We start from the raw sequence: 18844 nt of genomic DNA on the forward strand, positions 1-18844 counted from the left end.
AAAGTCAGAGATACCTGTGTTCAGTGTAGTGGGAAAGTCTACCAAGGCAAATTTGACATGAATCTTGTTAGGCGGAGCATATCAGACCGTATCCCAATAGATCCCGCCAATGATTAATCAAATCCATTCTCAAAAGTGCGGAATTACACTTAAGGTTATTAGTAAGAAAGCTAGTTATTACATACCGAGCGTGTTAAATGCTATTCCATTTTATAAAATACTATATTAACTTTGAATTAAAATAGTGTCACTGACTTTAAATCTGTTCATTTCATCAATGCGAAGTGCGTGTTTTCGGGAGGGAAGGGGTGATTTCTGTGGTACCACCGATGTACCCACGCCTATAGTTCGAGTAATAAGGCGTTTTGACATCTGGTAAATTTCTTCAAAATAAAGGTTATAACGCGATTTGAAAAATAAACACGCACGTCGGTTGGAGAAGCAATTAGAAACCGTACAATATCAGGTTAATAAACTTCCTGGCGAGTTCATTTGACGTTTCCTTCCGCGTCTATCAGTCCGACTTTAACAAATAATGGGGAGAGGAGGAAAAGAAGGGGGGAAGGGTGCGTTTTCTCCAAACAGATGTTGACAGAAGTCTCAATTCAATGATATTTGTAGATGAAAAAGACAGACATATTGCACTGGCACCGAACTGGCCGCCCAAATCTAAGAAAATGGTCTGGAGGGAAACTAATGATGAAAAAAAAACGTCTACTCCGTCTCAGTTGCCTTAATTAAATGCATGGAAAGAACCGAGAGGCTCACATCTGGTTTCAATATGGTTCTCTTTGATGGCATCAAGTGTTCTTTTCCCATATCAGGCCGCTGCAAGTAATAGGACGTCAATTGCAGCTCGGAGCCCAGACTCCTGCCATTTCCACACATGGGCTCCCCTTCAATCCTGTTGAGTTCTTTTTCTGAAACCTCACGCAATCTGCGAAATGAAAGCAGGATATTTGGATTGTGTGGTGTGTGGGGGGGGGGTTGAGATGACCACTTCGCCTCTACTATCGCATATATTTGCAAAACATTTAATAAAATCGAAAAGGGAACTGAATCTTTATGTGCCCCCACATCCCAATAATGCATTTAAAAGCACAGCGAGGATCGCCAACTCAAAAGAAAAGTTCAGAAAATGCCTATCTGTGAAAACTTTGGGGTTTTCCCTCCCCCATCTGATCCGTGTGGTTCTGATCGCTGCTGCACAAGTGAAACAAAAGCTAAATGCTCCCAGGGCCAGTTACATACAGACTCGAGCACTGGCTGTGCGTCGCACGGACTCGGAGCGCCCCCGCCACTACCGCGAGGCGCAGCAGTCTCGCACACGCAACGGGCACAGTTTCTGTATCTACATGTAGATTTAAAGTATAAGTTAGCGCCGTCGGATTAGTCTTCCTACAAAGTTTTCTTGGCGCAGCTTGTGTAGGTGAGTACATGGCCCTTGTAATATTTTCTTTTGCCTGAAGCAAGGAACTATTTATGACCGAATGCAAAGGAAAAGCGGATTCTTTTTTGAAGGGAAGGGGGAGGGGAAGGTGCCCAACGAGTGGTATAAAACATGCAAATTAGTTCTTTAACCGCAATGCAAAACAAGTCTGGGCGAGTTGACGGGATACATAAACAAGTTGACTCTTTGAAGTATTTTCCTGGCTGTCAGTTTCTCTCTTTTTTATATGTTTTTCAGATGATAATTACATCTTCTAATGAATTACAAAGGGATCCGAGGCCAGATTACAAGAGAGCAAAGGTTTCATTTGCCCGCTCTAATCAAAGTGGTGGGAGTGCTGTGATGGAGAGAGGTCTGTAGAACGTCAGAGGCACAGAACACAGGGGCTCTGCCACGTAATTACAGGCCTGTACTAGCAGAATCTCGTCTCCCTGGGGTCGCCAATTTTAATTTATTCGGCGCAAAACAATCCCTGGACGGCACTCTGCTGGCTTTTGAAGTGCCAGAAAGGCCTTTTTTCTACAAGCAGAAGTATTGCACACTTCAGAGTTCCCCCGCCTAGAATCTTCCAACCAAAAACTATTTTACCCTCCTGTGTGTGTGTCTCTCTCTCTTAAACTAGAGTAAGTTGAGAAACCTCATTCGTACATCTGCAAAACATCATTCTTTCTAAACTGATGTCACCTATGTGAGTCAAGAAGGAAGGACAACTTTTCTTCAAGTTCCTTACTATGTACTGCTGTTGCTTGGGCGCCGGAGAAGTTATCAACTGTAAGGAAAGCTTGCTCATTTTTTTACTTTTTTAACGTTTTGATTTTCCGGCGTGGGGTTCAAGTGTGTGGAGACCTATTCTGAGTATTAGCCTAAACTGGAGACGAAAGGTGCCGAGGTGCAGAAGATTGATAGAATTTGTATATACAAATTTTGTTTTTAGAAGAATTAGTACCTAAGCCATGACCTCGAGTTATCCCCACGTTATGGACAGGCAAGCGTCTTCTGTACCCACTCGCTTGGAGAACACTATCACAGCCAGTATGGACAATTTACAGTCTAAAAAGAATTTCACGGTGAGTCACCTGCTGGATCTGGAAGAAGTGGGGGAGATGAACCTTCAGCAGGCCGACGAGGGTGTCAGTGAGGCGGGCAGGAAACTCCTCGAGTCTCCAGTGGTGACCAGCGGCAGTGACACTCCCCAACAAGAAAGTAAGTGTGAACAAAACATAAATAAAATGGGGGACAAGGGTTTACTAACGGGATTATCACTGTGGCTCAAAGAGTGATCATCGCATTAACACGTACGTGTAAATGTCGTGGAGCCGTTTGTTATTACGGAAGCGTGGAGATGTCGCTTGGCACAGTCCCGAGGCGCCTTTTATGAGGCAGATGGAGGTAAATGTTTGGGGGGGGGGGGTGTTGTAAGAAAAACGGAACTCTTTAAAGTTGATGATGCAGCATTACTTCTACATTCTCGCTTTCCGTTTTGAATACGTCCCAAATGCAAACACATTAAAAACTAACAATTTATAGTCTGCGTCGGGAGTACCAGTACCTTCATGCAGTAAAGTCTCCAATGAGAGTATTGGAGAGACATTGTATGGAGATGTAGAAGATGCGTGGAGATTGTATCGTAGAATTGTTAGGCTCAGATGGTTCACATTATCCCACTGGAGAATATTTCAAGGTCGTGTCTATATGGATAATAACATTAAATACAATTCATTTGGCATAAAGGGGAGTGTTGTAAGTTTAGAGTTAATTATACGAAGAAGAATACGCCGTTCAGCTATTTAGCAGCGCGTCGCCCCCATTAGCAGAACCATGTTGCTTTTGATCGCTCATTGTCTGAGAACATGTGTAGCCATTACAAGTGGACGTATTGAATTTGACAAAAGTGCTTTAAGTGTCCCCACAGACAACAACACTGGTAATGACAGCTAATCTGATTAGTTTGATAAATTGATTGGTCATGCATCAACGATAAAAGACGACAACTTTGTTTTCAATGAATCATGCCTAGCATGTAAAGTTAAGGAAACATTTACTTCTAATTATCCACGGCAATACTCTGGCCAAAACTCACTCGCTCCCCGTGCACAAAATAACTCTGATTTTTTATCACTTTTGGAGTCAAATAATTTCAATCTCCAGTAAAACTTGATTTTTTTATATTTCCTGTAAGCTTCGAATATGAAGGAAATTGTGCTCAGCCATGGAAATTATTTATATATATCTCTACCTTATATATGTTATATAGACAGAGGCCCGCGTGAATAAAACGGTATTAGTTCGCACATGATTTGATTGGGGACAGTCCGTTTTATATCAGAAAAATTACTGGCCCCCTTAAAAAAAAGTTTAATTTCATTCTCTTCCAGGTCTGGCACCAGTTCGCTAATAAAAGATAAGGGGAAAGCGTGTAAATTCTTAGCTTCTTTCATCCTCGAGCAGTTAAGATAAAAATTGTTAGAAGTTTTCCGCCTGTCCCTGGATCAGAGTGAGTCCGATGCTGGCTGATTGATGTGTAGTGTTCAGAATGTCCCCCTCTCTCATTTTCTCTCTGTCTTTCTCTCTCCTTGCCTCCAGAGACCCCTACTGACTATTAGATACGGCTTATTGAGCCGGCCTGGCCTAAATTCATCAGCCCCCTCCCCTTTACATTTCTCTGACAGCACAGCAGATGTGGATCGGCGCCGGCAATGTGCCCCTGACCGGAGATCTGCCTTGATCCCCTGGTCTGAGAATCTGCCCCAAGCAACACAGCCAGCCTGACATTCTGAGAAGGCCCCGGGAAACGATCGCGAACGTTTTATAGTTTATAGTTCTCCCACTACGTTTTAACAATCCAATTATGAAACACGTTGCTGGTTGAGAACATTCTGTAGCTGTAATGAGTTTCTTAATACCAGCTATTAAGCCAAAAGAATATTGAAAGAGAGGGAAAGAATTTCGTGACATCAAGATAATGCATGCTTTGAAATGGAGATCCATCCTTCCCAATAAAGAATTTAAGATTAAGTAGACTGTATTAAACACTGGCCTCCAAGAGAGTCAACACCTTTTAACAAAACTAGCAGGTTATTGAACGATAGTTCCCTGAGAGGGTCATTGTGATTTCAGTCTATTCAGCTGAGCAACTAGTGTCACTTTAGACACCGTGCGGAGAGATTTCGGGTGGTTTCACATAAAACCAGGAGATGAGCAGTACAGTTTTGCACACTTCATGCATTTGAACACTTGCGGCATTGACGCCAGCCAGGGTCGCACCGACTCGGTGGTATAAACAGTAATAGCGCAGAGAATTTATACAATTAAATCAACGTTTCTAGAGGTGTTGGAACATGGCTTGCTTCCTCTTTGAACTAATAAAGAACTGGAGTTTTACCTGCACGGTGAACTTTAAGGGTTCTCAGTAGTTGAGGTCGTAACACAATAATGACTCAGAACTGAAAAGCTGTTACATAATCTTTCACCAGTTCATTTTCTCCGGTAGAATGAAAGGCAAGCATTCCAGAAACACAGTGATTATAATATGTTTCTATCAATAAAGTTGTTATTTATTAATCTGATTCGCAGTTTTAATCTTTGGTTGCAGCTGTAAGTAATTATTTAATATTTGACAATAAGATGTTTTTAATAGAGGTCTCCAGTGGATTTATTCGGTGATTATAATTTGTTGAAGTCTTGCTCTGAGGTACTTTCCAACTGAATCAATGCATCCAATAACGGCCGTTCTATGCAGCCGCCAAGGAAATCACAAAATACATAATGCCTTGTGCAAGATTGCAAACCAATTAACGTACCCTTATATAACAGTACTGGAATGTAGGTTCCAAGCTGGAGGAAGGGGTGGAATGCAAAGCCTATACCTCAACAGAAATCAATTGTCTAAAAATTCCGTCCATCCAGCCCGCTGGTACTTCAGGCATTATATAGCTATGTCTTCAATTAATGTGCGAATCAGGGACAATAATTATACCAAGCACTTTAACTGGTTCAGGCAAGTGGCTTTATTTTTAAAACAGCATGCACAGCATCCACTGTAATAAAGTTGTGCTGCCTTCAAAACCATGCATTTCCCCCACTAATTTACATATATTCCCACATATTCACTATGAGTGGGTGGTAATTTCTTAGTGCAATATGATACGCAGTCTATTATGACATAGAGTTACTTCTTACAATATGTAACTCACATATATCATATAAAAATATTGATCATCAAGATATAATGTCAGGCCATGGATAAATCATGGTAGAAAAAACTGGAATTGCCGAGATACTCCTACGAGAAATATACTTTTTAGTATGTGGAAGATGGTCATTTCATTATAGTTTTAGTCAGTGAAAGAATAGCCCTTTAGCGGACAAAAGAAAACATTCACTTAAAATTTCTCTATCCTCACGTAATTTCCCTGCGCTAAGAAGTTCCCTCTCGTGGTTTCAATTTCAGTTGCAGCTAGCGAAACCTGTACGATATTGACGCTCAGAACGCTAATCCTCTCATCAATCAAAGCATAGGCCAGGTTTTTGGAAACGGGAATTACAGATAAAAGAAACGGAGGTTTCTTTAAGTGGCGTATACAGCCCTAGGCATTCAGGGCAGAAATAATGTTGGAAGAATATGGAACACATAGACCCTGCTTTATGACCTATTTGATTCATAAACAAATACCATTGCGAAGGGACTCGAAAAGCAACGGGATATATTCATCAGATAAAGTAATATCAAATACCAGGGACATAAAAACTCACAGACATACTACATCTAGGATCAGCAGGCCGTTTCGACTGGAAATTTACCCCTCACATTGAGCAGACTATGCCAAGTATGGATGTCGAAACAATTTTATTTTCGTAGACTATGGATTTCCCTTCTCAATTTAAGCATTAGAGTAAGACTAATACAATGATAGCGATTGATCTTCGCGGGCAAGTTGCTGACGGATAAGCGGAGTAGTGAGATAGAAAGACGGGCTCAACACAATTGCTGCGGTGCATGTTCTGAAGGTCCCTTGTACTCCAAGTAGAGATTTTTTTTCCCTCTCTTTAATTCTGCAAGTGCTAACTGATTAAACAGTGCGTGTAATTGTTTTTATGGAGTGTAGGTGATAAAATAAACACAGAGCAGAAGAAGAAGCGGAAGCAGCGGAGGAACAGGACCACATTCAACAGCAGCCAACTGCAGGCTCTGGAGAGGGTTTTTGAGAGGACGCACTACCCCGACGCATTTGTACGCGAGGATCTGGCCAGACGAGTCAACCTCACTGAAGCCAGGGTCCAGGTAGCTTTTTATTCCGTTTTATATTTAGAACAATTGACTTTTCGGTGCACGTTACTCGTTTGTACATTAAAAAATTAGAGAAAGCGATAGAGAGGAAGGAAGTTATTTTGACAAGTTACTTACTCAGTGTTGCTACCCACATTGTTACCTGTGCGGTTTTTTTGCCTTCTACTAAAGAGTGGCTGAATACTAAATTAACCTCCCTCCAAATTATTTGCTCACAGTTAAATAAATCACACAATAAAGCGATATTGCCACAGACTGATTGGATTCGGCGCTGACTTATTACTGCATTATTTCATGTGCAGTGAGTATAATATTTATCACTTTATGTGCGCAATACCCAAAAATGTGCGTGATAAGAAGGACTTATCAACAACGTTAATTTTGTCTCTGTACCTTGTTTACTCTCTAATTTTCCAACATTGCACAATCTCGATCGGATTCCAACGTTCGGTACATCTTCTGGCGACTTTAACACATCAAATGTTAAACGATGTCCATAATTAGTGGCTGATGTTGCGACGAGCCTTTATGTTCTGAAGACTGATAGCATATATGAAGTGAGATTCTGAATGAGAGTGACTGGAAATGGCCGCTTAGTGACCTGGCTATCAGGTACTATTTTCATTTCAAAAGTAAATACAAAGCCCGGAGTAAACTGTAAGAACGGCAACAGCGAATGTCAAAGGCAGGGAACGAACAGGAACGAATATACACATTTACAGGCAGTCAAACAGACAACACAACGTTGGCCAGTTTTTAAACGCAAACAACAGGAATTCTGCAGATGCTGGAAATTCAAGCAACACACATCAAAGTTGCTGGTGAACGCAGCAGGCCAGGCAGCATCTATAGGAAGAGGCGCAGTCGACGTTTCAGGGCAAGTCCTGACGAAGGGTCTCGGCCTGAAACGTCGACTGCGCCTCTTCCTATAGATGCTGCCTGGCCTGCTGCGTTCACCAGCAACTTTGATGTGTGTTGGCCAGTTTTGTTTTGCTCAAACATTATTCCTCTGTGCTGGAGATCTAGTGTGTCAAACACTACAGTCGAAATAATTGTGCCTTGGTGTTACATTTAAAGCTCCTTTTCAACTTATATACCAAACATTTAAAAATTTCATGTGAATTTACTTGCGCGCAGCGTAAATGGTATCAATTGTCCGTTCTTAAAATTAATTATTTTGCACTTGGATATAGATTCATGATAAAATAGCTGAAAAAGTATACTGGTGCCACACAATGTGGTACCGTGGATAAACAACATTAGTAAAAAAAAAAGTGAAACAGAGCAACACACCACGATACATCCATTGTAAAAGATGCATTTTAAACTGTGAACAAGAGAAAATCTGCAGATGCTGAAAATCCGAGCAACACACACACAATGTTGGAGGAACTCAGCAGGCCAGGCAGCATCTATGGAAAAAAGTACAGTCAACGCTTTGGTCGCAACCCTTCGGCAGAACTATACTGCTGCAAGTTTATGAACGAAACCTGAAGGGCAGAATTATTCTCTAAATTAATTTTAACTGAATTTTTCTTCCTGAGTAGAGTCAGTGTAACACACCAACCGAGTACATAGGAAGTACATCGCAAATTGTTGAATATTTATAGTACGGCAAAGCAGAATACATTTTGCCTGGCAAATAAAGCAATATATGTAGGTTGGTGTGACCACCTGCTCCAGTCCAATGAAATCTGCCACGTACTAAGATCTTGTAGGAATTCCCAGACTGCAGCTGATCCCAATACGTATAAGAAAACAGCAAGGGGAGCTTTAGACCTGATGCAATGGGTACCTACAGACTGACAACCAAATCTACCTATCACATACCTCTGGATCAAGTGTGCATAAAGCGGGTTAAAACCTTTCTACTGGTGGAATATTATCCAATCCTCCCACCCTCCAATGCAGATCCAATGTGCCATGCTCATTGGGAGATTTCATTGGACTAGAGCAAGTGATCATTTCAAATCACCTACATTGCATTATTAGTTATGGTACAGTATCCACAATCCCTGAAGTGTGCCACTAGGATTTGCTTCCTGGCATTTTGAGAACATGCCAGATCAGATGGTCTGGGTGGAAGTCAGGGAGCACTGATGCTCTGTCACACAGAGGAGAGAAGAAGTTATGTTCTCTTGCATTGGACCTACATTAGATATCCCTCTATTTTCAGGCTCAGCAGGAAAATTATAATACCTCATTTCCCACTGTCCACCATCACTACCATGGTATAGATCAGATATAGGTCAGATTTCCAGTCAAGCTCTTCCAGATGTGAGCCAATTCAGAAGATAGCCTCTGCATCCAAGCCATACCAATGAACATTATTCAGTGGTTTAGTTCTTTCCTTAATTTTGTTTATTCCTGTCACAGAAAGGCGAAATCAGTCGGTTGAGCAGTTAAGAGATAGAGTTGTGGGCTTTTTTTTTTAAATAGTCAGGAAAGTCACTCAAAATGGACAGCCAACTTTGCCAATATCTAAATGGACTTCTCTGAATCTGTAATTCTTCCTAAGTTTGTCTCCAATCATTTGCCAAAATATTTTATATTTTGAAAAATAAATCCCCAGCAGAGTGACTTAACTAGCACTGATTAGATTCCCATTTACGAATTTTTATTCCGAACAAAGAAAAAATACCATAATTAAAATGAAAATGTGCTATGTGGATTCAACCCCCCATAAGCAAGACAGTGTTGTGTCATTTTGTTCTAATTGGACCTAATGAGAACCATCCTCTGTGTTCCAGTTTTCAGGGAAGATGTCAAGAAAGTGAGTTATGTCAGTAGTGAGCATTTTTAAAAAATTCTTTACAGTACAACTTTGCTGTACGGTATTAATGGTACTGCCCATTAATGTAATATTCCAATACATCTTATTGCCAGTAAAGCAAAATGCTCATACTCTTGATTAGAATTACAATTTACATTGCAAATTTGCAGTACTGTTACAATTATATACCTTTGAGACCTGAGAAACATTGTTTCTTAAGATTTATATAGCTGACTTTCAGTCCCCATGAACACCAAGAGCTGTAAATTACAGCCCTTTCAGGTGCCAGCCTGAAAGGATCTTCACTGGAACAAGTTTTGATGTATGCATCCTCAACTCTTTTACATCGTCAGCTTCAAAATAATAAACTTATAGAAAATACTCCAATAGTTGAACTATCAGATGAGCTTAAAATATGAGTTTAAATTTAAATATATCGACTTGCGAAACCAGGTTCGATGGAATGTTTACATTCAGAATGTATTAGAGTCCTAATATCAGTTTGCTGGCTTGGGAAATGTATCAATAGTGGACTCGTTCCACCTAGACAAGATCACGTTCAAGTTTATTGTCATCTGACTGTTCGTATATACAACCAAATGAAACAACAATCCTCCAGCCCATGGTGCACCCACAGTACATATAACACACACCGCACATACAGCAAAATATTGTCACAACTAACTTAATAAAATATAATTAAAATGCATGTGAAGTGTGCAGCACAGGTAAACAGCTCACTGTCCTAGTGACAATACCTCAGTGGTGGCAGGGTATTCATTAGTCTTACAGCCTGAGGAAGAAGCTGTTACCCAGTCTGGCAGTCCTAGTCCTTATGTTTCTGTACCTCCTTCTTGATGGTAGTGGTTCAAAGAGATTGTGGGATGGGTGATACAGATGCTTCATGCCCTTTGTACACAATGCTCCTGGTAAAATCAGTTTGGAATTTTTGAAGATGGTTCAGCAACCTGTCTGCTCTTTTTCTTGTGCAATGCACCATTCCAGTACCATTGTTCCAAATCAAAGTAAAATTACAAGATACAATTCAATGTTGTGCTCTGAAATGCCTCCTCAGAGATTGCATCTTCAAAGCCTTTTTCTCCCTATCATATGACGATTATTAAGATGAATCCCTAAAACCTTTTACTCGGTTCATGCCTTATTACAGAATTTCATGAATGGTGTATCTTTGGCCTGGCAAGAAAATGAGCCAAGAAGTTTAAGGCAGAGTTGGAATGGGAAATGATGTTTAAGCGCACAGGATTTATTGTTTTATTCTCTCCTTTCAGGTTTGGTTTCAAAACAGAAGAGCGAAATTCCGCCGAAATGAGAGAGCTTTGCTGGCCAGTAAAAATGCATCCATTCTCAAATCATTCAGTGGAGAGGCAGTGGAGCAGCCCATGGCACCCCGCCCTGCACCCAGAGCCCAGGATTACCTGTCCTGGGGAACGACATCTCCATATGGGTAATCTCTTATTGGTAATATATATATGTAATAACCACATTGCCCGGAAATTGCCATGATATAGTACTGCCAGTCTCTCGTGAACGTAGCCTTCAAAGTTCAGAATTGACCCCCCCAATATGGTACTCTACATAATATTGTCAATAAGCTCATTAAATTTGATGTTGTATCCACAATTCCATATCATGCAGCCTAGTATTAACTCCGCACTGTGAGCAATATGAATTTGATCAACAATTTCATTCTAAGCACAGCTAAAATTTGATATCCAGAACCCAAGAACACTTAGTATAGTCTTATGGTTAATAGATAGTACGAATGTAATATGTAAGTTACCTAAATGCAATAATATATGGAAAAAGGTGTATACAGAATAATAGACAGCATTATTAGATTTGTCAGGGTGACTGTATTTCAGCTACCTTGGCTGCCAAGCTTATTGAATATCTCCATAAAATGGAAGGTGTTGTAGAAATTAGAATGCATGAAATGCCTATTTTTATAACGACAATTGGTAAAATCACAAAGACAAGGCAATTCAATGGAATTACAAAATTAAATACCTACATGCCAGGGACTGATGATGTCACTGCAGTGTGTGCTCGTTCTCATTATTGTAGAGAATGTGTTGTGCTTTGTAAATTCAGACTGAGAAATATTTCTGAACATTTTCACATTCTAGAGAAAACCTGACAGAAAGTTTGAATTAAATTCAGTGTAGACCCAAATGGGAAACTTCCTTGTCCTCAGTAATGGCCCTAAATGGCCTAAGAAAGGTGCACCGGTGCTACTTGCTGTTTTTCTTCCGAAAGTTGTCAGGACATAGCCAGTATTCTTTGCTTCAGCTAATCAGGAGCCAAAGCAATAAGCATGTCAGTAGGCATATTTCTTGGCAAGCAAGAAATCAATATCCCCACAGCAATTTATGATGGCAGGAAAACAAAGCCATCATTTTGGCAGCAGACATTGCTGTGGTAACAAGGAACTGAGTTATACATGGACTTGGTTCCCATTTGGAACTGTACAATAGACCAAGTATGGTATATAAAGCTCGAAAATATTTTGTATCAATTATCAAATTATTGATAATGATAATAAGTTAATGCCAGAGAATTATTCAACTCTCTGGCATTAACTCATCTCCAGAATATCATTTTACTGTTCTTGAAATTAAAATTGTCTGCTCTGTACATACATATTTATTAAGATAAATTAAAAAGAGATAAGGAGAATATTGAAAGTCCGTCTGCTTTCTGAAAGTCCTCTGATTTCTGAATTTTTTCCCCGTTTAGAAAATAGTCTATCCTTTATTCATTCTGCCAAAATACCTGATTATACATTTCCCTATACCATATTCCACCTGCCTTTTCATTGTCCATTCTCCTAATTTGTCCAAGACTTTCTGCAGAGTCCCTCATCCAGATTATTAACAGATAACATGAAATATAGTGGACCCAATACCAATCACAGCAGAATACCATTAGCTACCCGCAGCCAACCAGAAAAGACCCCTTTATTCCCATTCTTTCCTCTTGCCAGTCAGCCAGTCTTCTATCAAAGCTTTCTTGTAATATCATGGGCTGTTATCATGTTTAACAGCCCTAGGCGTGACACCTTATGAAAGGTCTTTTGAAAATCCAAGTAAACAACATCCGCTAACTTCTTCCGTTACTTCCTCAAAGAATTCCAATAGATTAGCCAGGCAAAATTTCCCATGAAGGAAACCATGCTGATCACCCGATTTTATCCTGCACCTCCAAGAATCCTGAAGCCTCTTCCTTAATAATGGAATCTAACATCTTACTGAAGTGTGGCTAACTGGCCTATAATTTGCTGTTTTTTGCCTCCCTCACTTCTTAAAGGATGAATCAGAATCATGTTTAATATCATTGATATATGTCGTGAAATTTGTTGTTTTGCAAACAGCACTACAGTGCAAGACACTATAATACTACAAATTACAGTAAGAAATATACATTTAAAATTAATTAAATAAATAGTGCAGAAAGAGAGCAGAAGTAATTAGGTAGTGTTCATGGGTTGGTTCATTGTCTGTTCAGAAATATGACGGTGGAGAGAAAAAGTGGAGCAACATATGCAATTTTCTGGAATCATTCCGAAATCTAGTGATTTTTTAAAGTTCACTACTAGTGTCTCCACAATTTCTTCAGCTACCCTTTTCAAAACCCTGACATGTAGTCCAAGTGGTACAGTGATTTTATCTACCCTCAGACCCTAGAGCTCCTCAAGCATCTTCTCCTTAGTAATAGCAACTACCCTCAATTGTGCCTTCTGACACTCTCTGGAGTCTTCCACAGTGAAAACTGGCGCAACGTATTTATTAAGTTTGTTCACCATTTCTCTCCAGCATCATTTTCCAGCACTCCTATGTCTATACTTAGCTCTGTTTTACTCTATATATCTGAAATATCTTTTGGTATCCTCTTTTATGTTATTGACTAGATTACCTTCATCTATTCTCTCCTTATTGCTTTCTTAGTTGCCTTCTGTTGGTTTTTAAAAGCTTCTCAATCCTCTAGCTTCCCACTAATTTTTGCTATATTATATGCTCTCTCTTTTACTTTTATGCTGTCTTTGACTGCCCTTGTCAGCTACGGTTGCCTCATTCTCCCTTTAGAATACTTCTTCTTTGGGATGCATTTATTCTGCACCTTCCAAATCACTCCCAGAAACTCCAGGCATTGCTGTCCTTCTGTCATTCTTGCTAATGTCCCCTTCCAATCAATTTTGGCCAACTCCTCTCTCATACCTCTGTAATTCTCTTTAATCGTCTGAGGTTTAATTGCACTTTTCTATAATTTCCAATTACTATGCCATACACAAGCTGGATTTAATGTCATATTTATAACTAGACTGAGAAATTTTGCAATGCATTAAATACATTCAAGAGACGGCATTTAAAATTATAGCTACTAGCTATTAATTATACACCCAGATTTTTAGATGTTTTTTCTTTTAATAGGAATCTATAATTTGGTGATTAACTTTTTGATGGTTCATCTCATACTTGTCAGGAACCAGCTGTAACTTGTTAAATTTGTTTGCTCAGGTTAATTAATGAATTCAGGAAAGAGATCATACCATTCTGCGTTTCTCGTGACAATCATAGTTACGGATTTCAACTTGGTAGTTATAAATAAAAAGCAACCGAAGTATTGTATAACGGTATGATTATATTCAGTGGATAAATTTTACCCGATATGTTTAATATCATGGTAGTTTAAATGCATTTTATTGACTGAATTTACATTGCTGCCAGTTTCATGATTTAAGACTAAATGAAGTAATTCTTTTAAAGGGGAAATGTGAGTTAATTGCAGATATTATTGCTAAGAAATGCAGTCTCTCACATCCCTTGTCTTTGCTTTGTTTTATATTTTAAAGTTGTCACTAATTGGAGGCATAAGGACAATTATTTAGATTACAAGATATCATGAAACTATAGATTAGTGATTTCATCAGAATAGAGGGCTGGATACAGCCACACCTTTTTCTAACAACCATTTAATGTAAGTAGACATGATATTTCATAGATAAACTATTCAAATGTATATCCTAGATTGTCTCTGCTAACAATCAGCAAATTAGATAAGCAGCATAATTCTTTGTAAAAATGCTATTCCCTTTTCTCAGTTCCTTTGACTCCACCACATCTATTTTTAGGATGAGGCTTTCCTTTCTAGGACACCAGAGACATCCTCCCTCTTCAAAGAACAGCGTTTCCCTTTCTCCTCCATTGATGCTGCTCTCACCCACATCTCCTCCATTTCCCAGACATCTGCTCTCACCCCATCTTCCTGCCGCCTTAACGGTGATAAGAGTTCCTCTTGTCATCACCAACCACCCCATAAGATTCTGCATCCAATACATCATTCTCCACAATGTCCATCATCTCCAAAGGGATCCTACCACCAAACACATTATCACTTCTCCCTACTCTCCACAGGGATCACTTCCTCCATGATTCCTTGTCTATTCATCATTCCCCACTAATCTCCCTCCCAGCACTTATTCCAGCAAGTGGCCAAAGTGCTACACCTGCCCATGCGCCTCCTCCCTCACCTCTGTTCAGGGCCCCAAACAGTCCTTCCAGATGAGGTAACACTTTCACTGTGAATCTGCTGGGGTCACCTGTTGTATCCGGTGATCCACAAGTGACCTCCTTTACACTGGTGAGGCCCAACATAAAATGGGGGACCTCCTCATTGAGTACTTCCACTCCATCCACCAAAAGAAGATCATCCCAATGGCCCAACATTTTAATTCCAATTCCCATTCCTGTTCTGACATGTGTTTCATGGCCTCCTCTTGTGCCACGATGGGGCATCCTTGGGGTGGAGGAGCAACACCTTATATTCTGCATAGGTAGACTCCAACCCGATGGCATGAATATCGATTTCTCCTCCTCTCTTCTATTCCTCACTCTGGCCTTTTACCTGTTCTTGCCAGCTTATCACCTCCCCTGGTGCCCCTCCTCTTTCCCTTTCTTCAAATATCAACTCTCCTGTCCTATCAGATTTCTTCATCTCCAGCTCTTTAACTTTCCCACCCACCTGGCTTCACCTATTACCTTTTAGCAATTCTCCTTCCCCTCCCTCTTCCTTTTTAATCCAGCATCTTCACCCTTCATTTCCAGTCCTGAAGATGAGTTTCAGCCTGTAACATTGACTGTTGTCTATTTACTTGGATGCTGAATTTTTGTGTGTGTCACTTTGGATTTCCAGCATCTAGTGAATTTCTTGAATAAATAAGAAGGCGCTAGCGAGATAAGCGATGCTTTACAGGCTGGAAAACAAAACTACTATTGTTATATTAACAAACAACACAAACAACAACACACATCAAAGTTGCTGGTGAACACAGCAGGCCAGGCAGCATCTCTAGGAAGAGGTACAGTCGACATTTTAGGCCGAGACCCTTCGTCAGGACTAACTGAAGGAAGAGTTAGTAAGAGATTTGAAAGTGGGAGGGGGAGGGGGAGATCCAAAATTGTTATATTAACTGCACTTTTTCTGGACTGCAATCACTGCAATCCACAGCCTGTAATTTCTCTTTCGGAGTTTTGCTTTTGAACCATCTGTACGACCTGCCATTTTTGTGGTATCTTGAAGGATTCAGCAAAATGGAATCTCGAGAATGCAGGTATGGCCACGGTAGCCGCTGCTGGAGCAGACGTGGACTGGATTGAAGTGACGTGACCCCGGCCCAAGAGCAAGAATGGAATCAATGTTTGGCCATCGCTGGAGCAAACCTGGACCCTGATTAAAGCAGTGGCGCCTGGGCTCGAGAGTGAAAAATGAACTGATGTTTGGCCATTACTGGACCAGCGGTGCCTGGACTTCAAGAGTGAAAAACAAACCGATGTTTGGCCATTACTGAAACAAACTTGGGGCTGGATTGAAGCAGTGGGGCCTGGGTTCGAGAGTGAAAAATGAACTGATGTTTGGCTGATTTAAGTGCTGAGCTGGATGACAAAGGTCAAGGTGTCAAGGTTGAGGGTGAAGACCAAACCGTGTTCCACTCACTACTCCGGGAGGTTTAGTTAGTGCTGATCTGATTGCGTGGCTGTGACCTGCAGTCATCAGACTCCCAGACTGGGCTTCTCTTGCCTCAGCATTGAAAGGGCTCTGTGGCTGTGGCCTGCAGCAATCGGGCTGCTGATAGGCTCCGTGGCTGTGGACTCACTTTCAGGGACTCTGCAGTTCATGTTCTGTGTGTTATTTGTTCACTTTTTGGTGTTTGCATGATTTGTTCTTTTATTTTCACACAGTGGGTGTTTGACCGTCTTTGTTATGTGGGGTTTTTTTTTAATGCATCTATTGTGACTCTTTGTTTTGTAGCTGCCTGCAAGAAGATGAATCTCAAGTTGCATATAGTATACTTACTTTGATAATGTACTTTGAACTTGTTATTTAGAGCAACACACATGAAATGCTGGAGGAGCTTAGCAGGTCAGGCAGCATCTGTGGAAATGAATAAACAGTTCTCTTTGTTATTTATATTTGTGATAATTCAGCATTTAGTTTTTGAAATGGATATTTACCAATTTTTTAATGCAAAATGCTATGTTGAAAATTCCATGGAGTTGAATCAGAATCAGAATCAAGTTTATTATCACCGGCATGCGATGTGAAATTTGTTAACTTAGCAGCAGCAGTTCAATGCAATACATAATCTAGCAGAGAGAGAAATAAAATAAAATAATAATAAATAAATAAACAAGTAAATCAATTACAGATTTTTGTTTAACACTCAAACAATATAGATTAAAGCTGACAGCTAGGCGAATAAGAAACTGGGTTGAGGTAGTATGTGAGAAAGTTAATTTAACTTGCAACCATACTGGAAGCTGATAGCTTATTCACCTTTTGTACATATTGCAAAATCCATCCGAATTGCTTAAATATTGGGTACAAAGTGGTTAAAATATTACAGAGCTGAACTTGTTCATACTTCTGAATGTTTGCTCCCACTTTTCAAAAAGTAACAAAAGAAATCATTACTGGCACAAATGTTACTAATATTACTCCATGATCTTTTTCATTGTGGTCGATATCTTTGTAGACCAAGATTCAAAGGTACATTTAATGTCAGAGAAATGTATTGAATATACATCCTGAAATGCTTTTTCTTTGCAACCATCCACCAAAACAGAGGAGACCCCCCAAAGAATGAATGACAGTTAAATGTTAGGACCCCAAAGTCTCCCCCCAGCTCCCCTCCGTCCCGCGCATAAGTGGCAGTAAGCAACAAATCTCCCTCCCCCCACCGTCAAAAAAAGCATCGGCACCTGCCACCGAGCACTCAAGCGAGAGCAAAGCAACAACAAAGACACAGACTTGCAGTTACCCCAAAGACTACTTGTTCACCGGTATTCAACATAACACAGGCTCTCTCTCTCCCTAATAAGGGAGAAAGAGGTGTCTCCGTTTCACAGTGAGAGGGTAGACATAACAAACAACTCACTGGTTTATTATGTTAAAAGTCCATTGCATCGCTTTTTCCAAGCTCTGTGCCCAAAGATCTCGGGTCTCTGGGCGCACAGCCAAAGATCTTCCATCTCCCAAGACACACTGATCTCCTGCCCGGACACCGACCTCCGATACCACACCACCGCACCCCACCCACCCCCTGGTCTCCAGAGCCACGAATTCTCGGTTCCCCAAAGGTGAGTGAAGCTCTTAGGCCAAGCCTTTGGCGGCCGAATAACGGCCATTCATGAAACCCCAAGAGCAGGTCCCATTCCAGCAAAGAACCATAGTTAGCATCTAACTCCAGGTCAGGGTCTTCAAAAGAATCCTGAAGGGGTAAAATAGAGATATTAAAGATGGAAATAGAGCTGTTTCCAAAGATGCAAACAAAGGAGTCCCCATTAGGTGCCATTAACCCTCCTAAACTCCTCCCCTTGGCTGCCCAACTAATGAATAGAATGGAAAATCAACCTATTTATATATACTAGAATAACCAGTAATCTGAGAACCCAGTTAATCTTATTTAAGATGACTGGATTTTGTATTTTAACTGTTTCTCTGAAAACTAATGATTCCAAACTCAAATGAAAATAATGTTTAGCATTAGGAAATCAATACTGTTAACAGGATTGTCAAAGAAAATAAGTACACTTGGTGACCACTTTATTTTTACTTGTAGATTGGAGTTCCTCATAACTATTTTCCACTATAGCCTTGTGCTATGCCATATTTAATTCTGAGTTACCTAGAGCTAAGCTCTTAGGCCACATCCTTGGCACGTCAGATAACAGCCAGTCGTGAAACCCTGAGAGCAGGTCCTATTCCTGCAAAGAACTTAAGTCAGCCTGTAACTCCAGGTCAGGGTCTTCAAAAGTAC

At 40.4% G+C, this 18844-nt stretch overlaps 1 protein-coding gene across 3 annotated transcripts in view; it reads left to right on the forward strand.

Annotated features, from left to right (window-relative positions):
• The first annotated feature begins 1268 nt into the window (after positions 1-1268).
• The window catches only part of prrx1b (paired related homeobox 1b), a 30913-nt gene continuing 13337 nt past the window's right edge, over positions 1269-18844 (forward strand). For 2 of the 3 annotated variants that reach the window (XM_063064939.1, XM_063064940.1), the window contains exons 1-4: positions 1269-1429; positions 1688-2653; positions 6556-6731; positions 10800-10975. In XM_063064939.1, the coding sequence (XP_062921009.1) occupies positions 2404-2653; positions 6556-6731; positions 10800-10975 (602 nt within the window). In that variant the 5' untranslated portion in view covers positions 1269-1429; positions 1688-2403. Of the gene's footprint in view, positions 1430-1687; positions 2654-6555; positions 6732-10799; positions 10990-18844 lie in introns of all 3 variants that reach the window. The other variant, XM_063064941.1, reaches the window with a different exon arrangement.

This window comes from Mobula hypostoma, chromosome 12 (assembly GCF_963921235.1).
Source record: "Mobula hypostoma chromosome 12, sMobHyp1.1, whole genome shotgun sequence".
In the NCBI taxonomy this organism is placed as follows: domain Eukaryota; kingdom Metazoa; phylum Chordata; class Chondrichthyes; order Myliobatiformes; family Myliobatidae; genus Mobula; species Mobula hypostoma.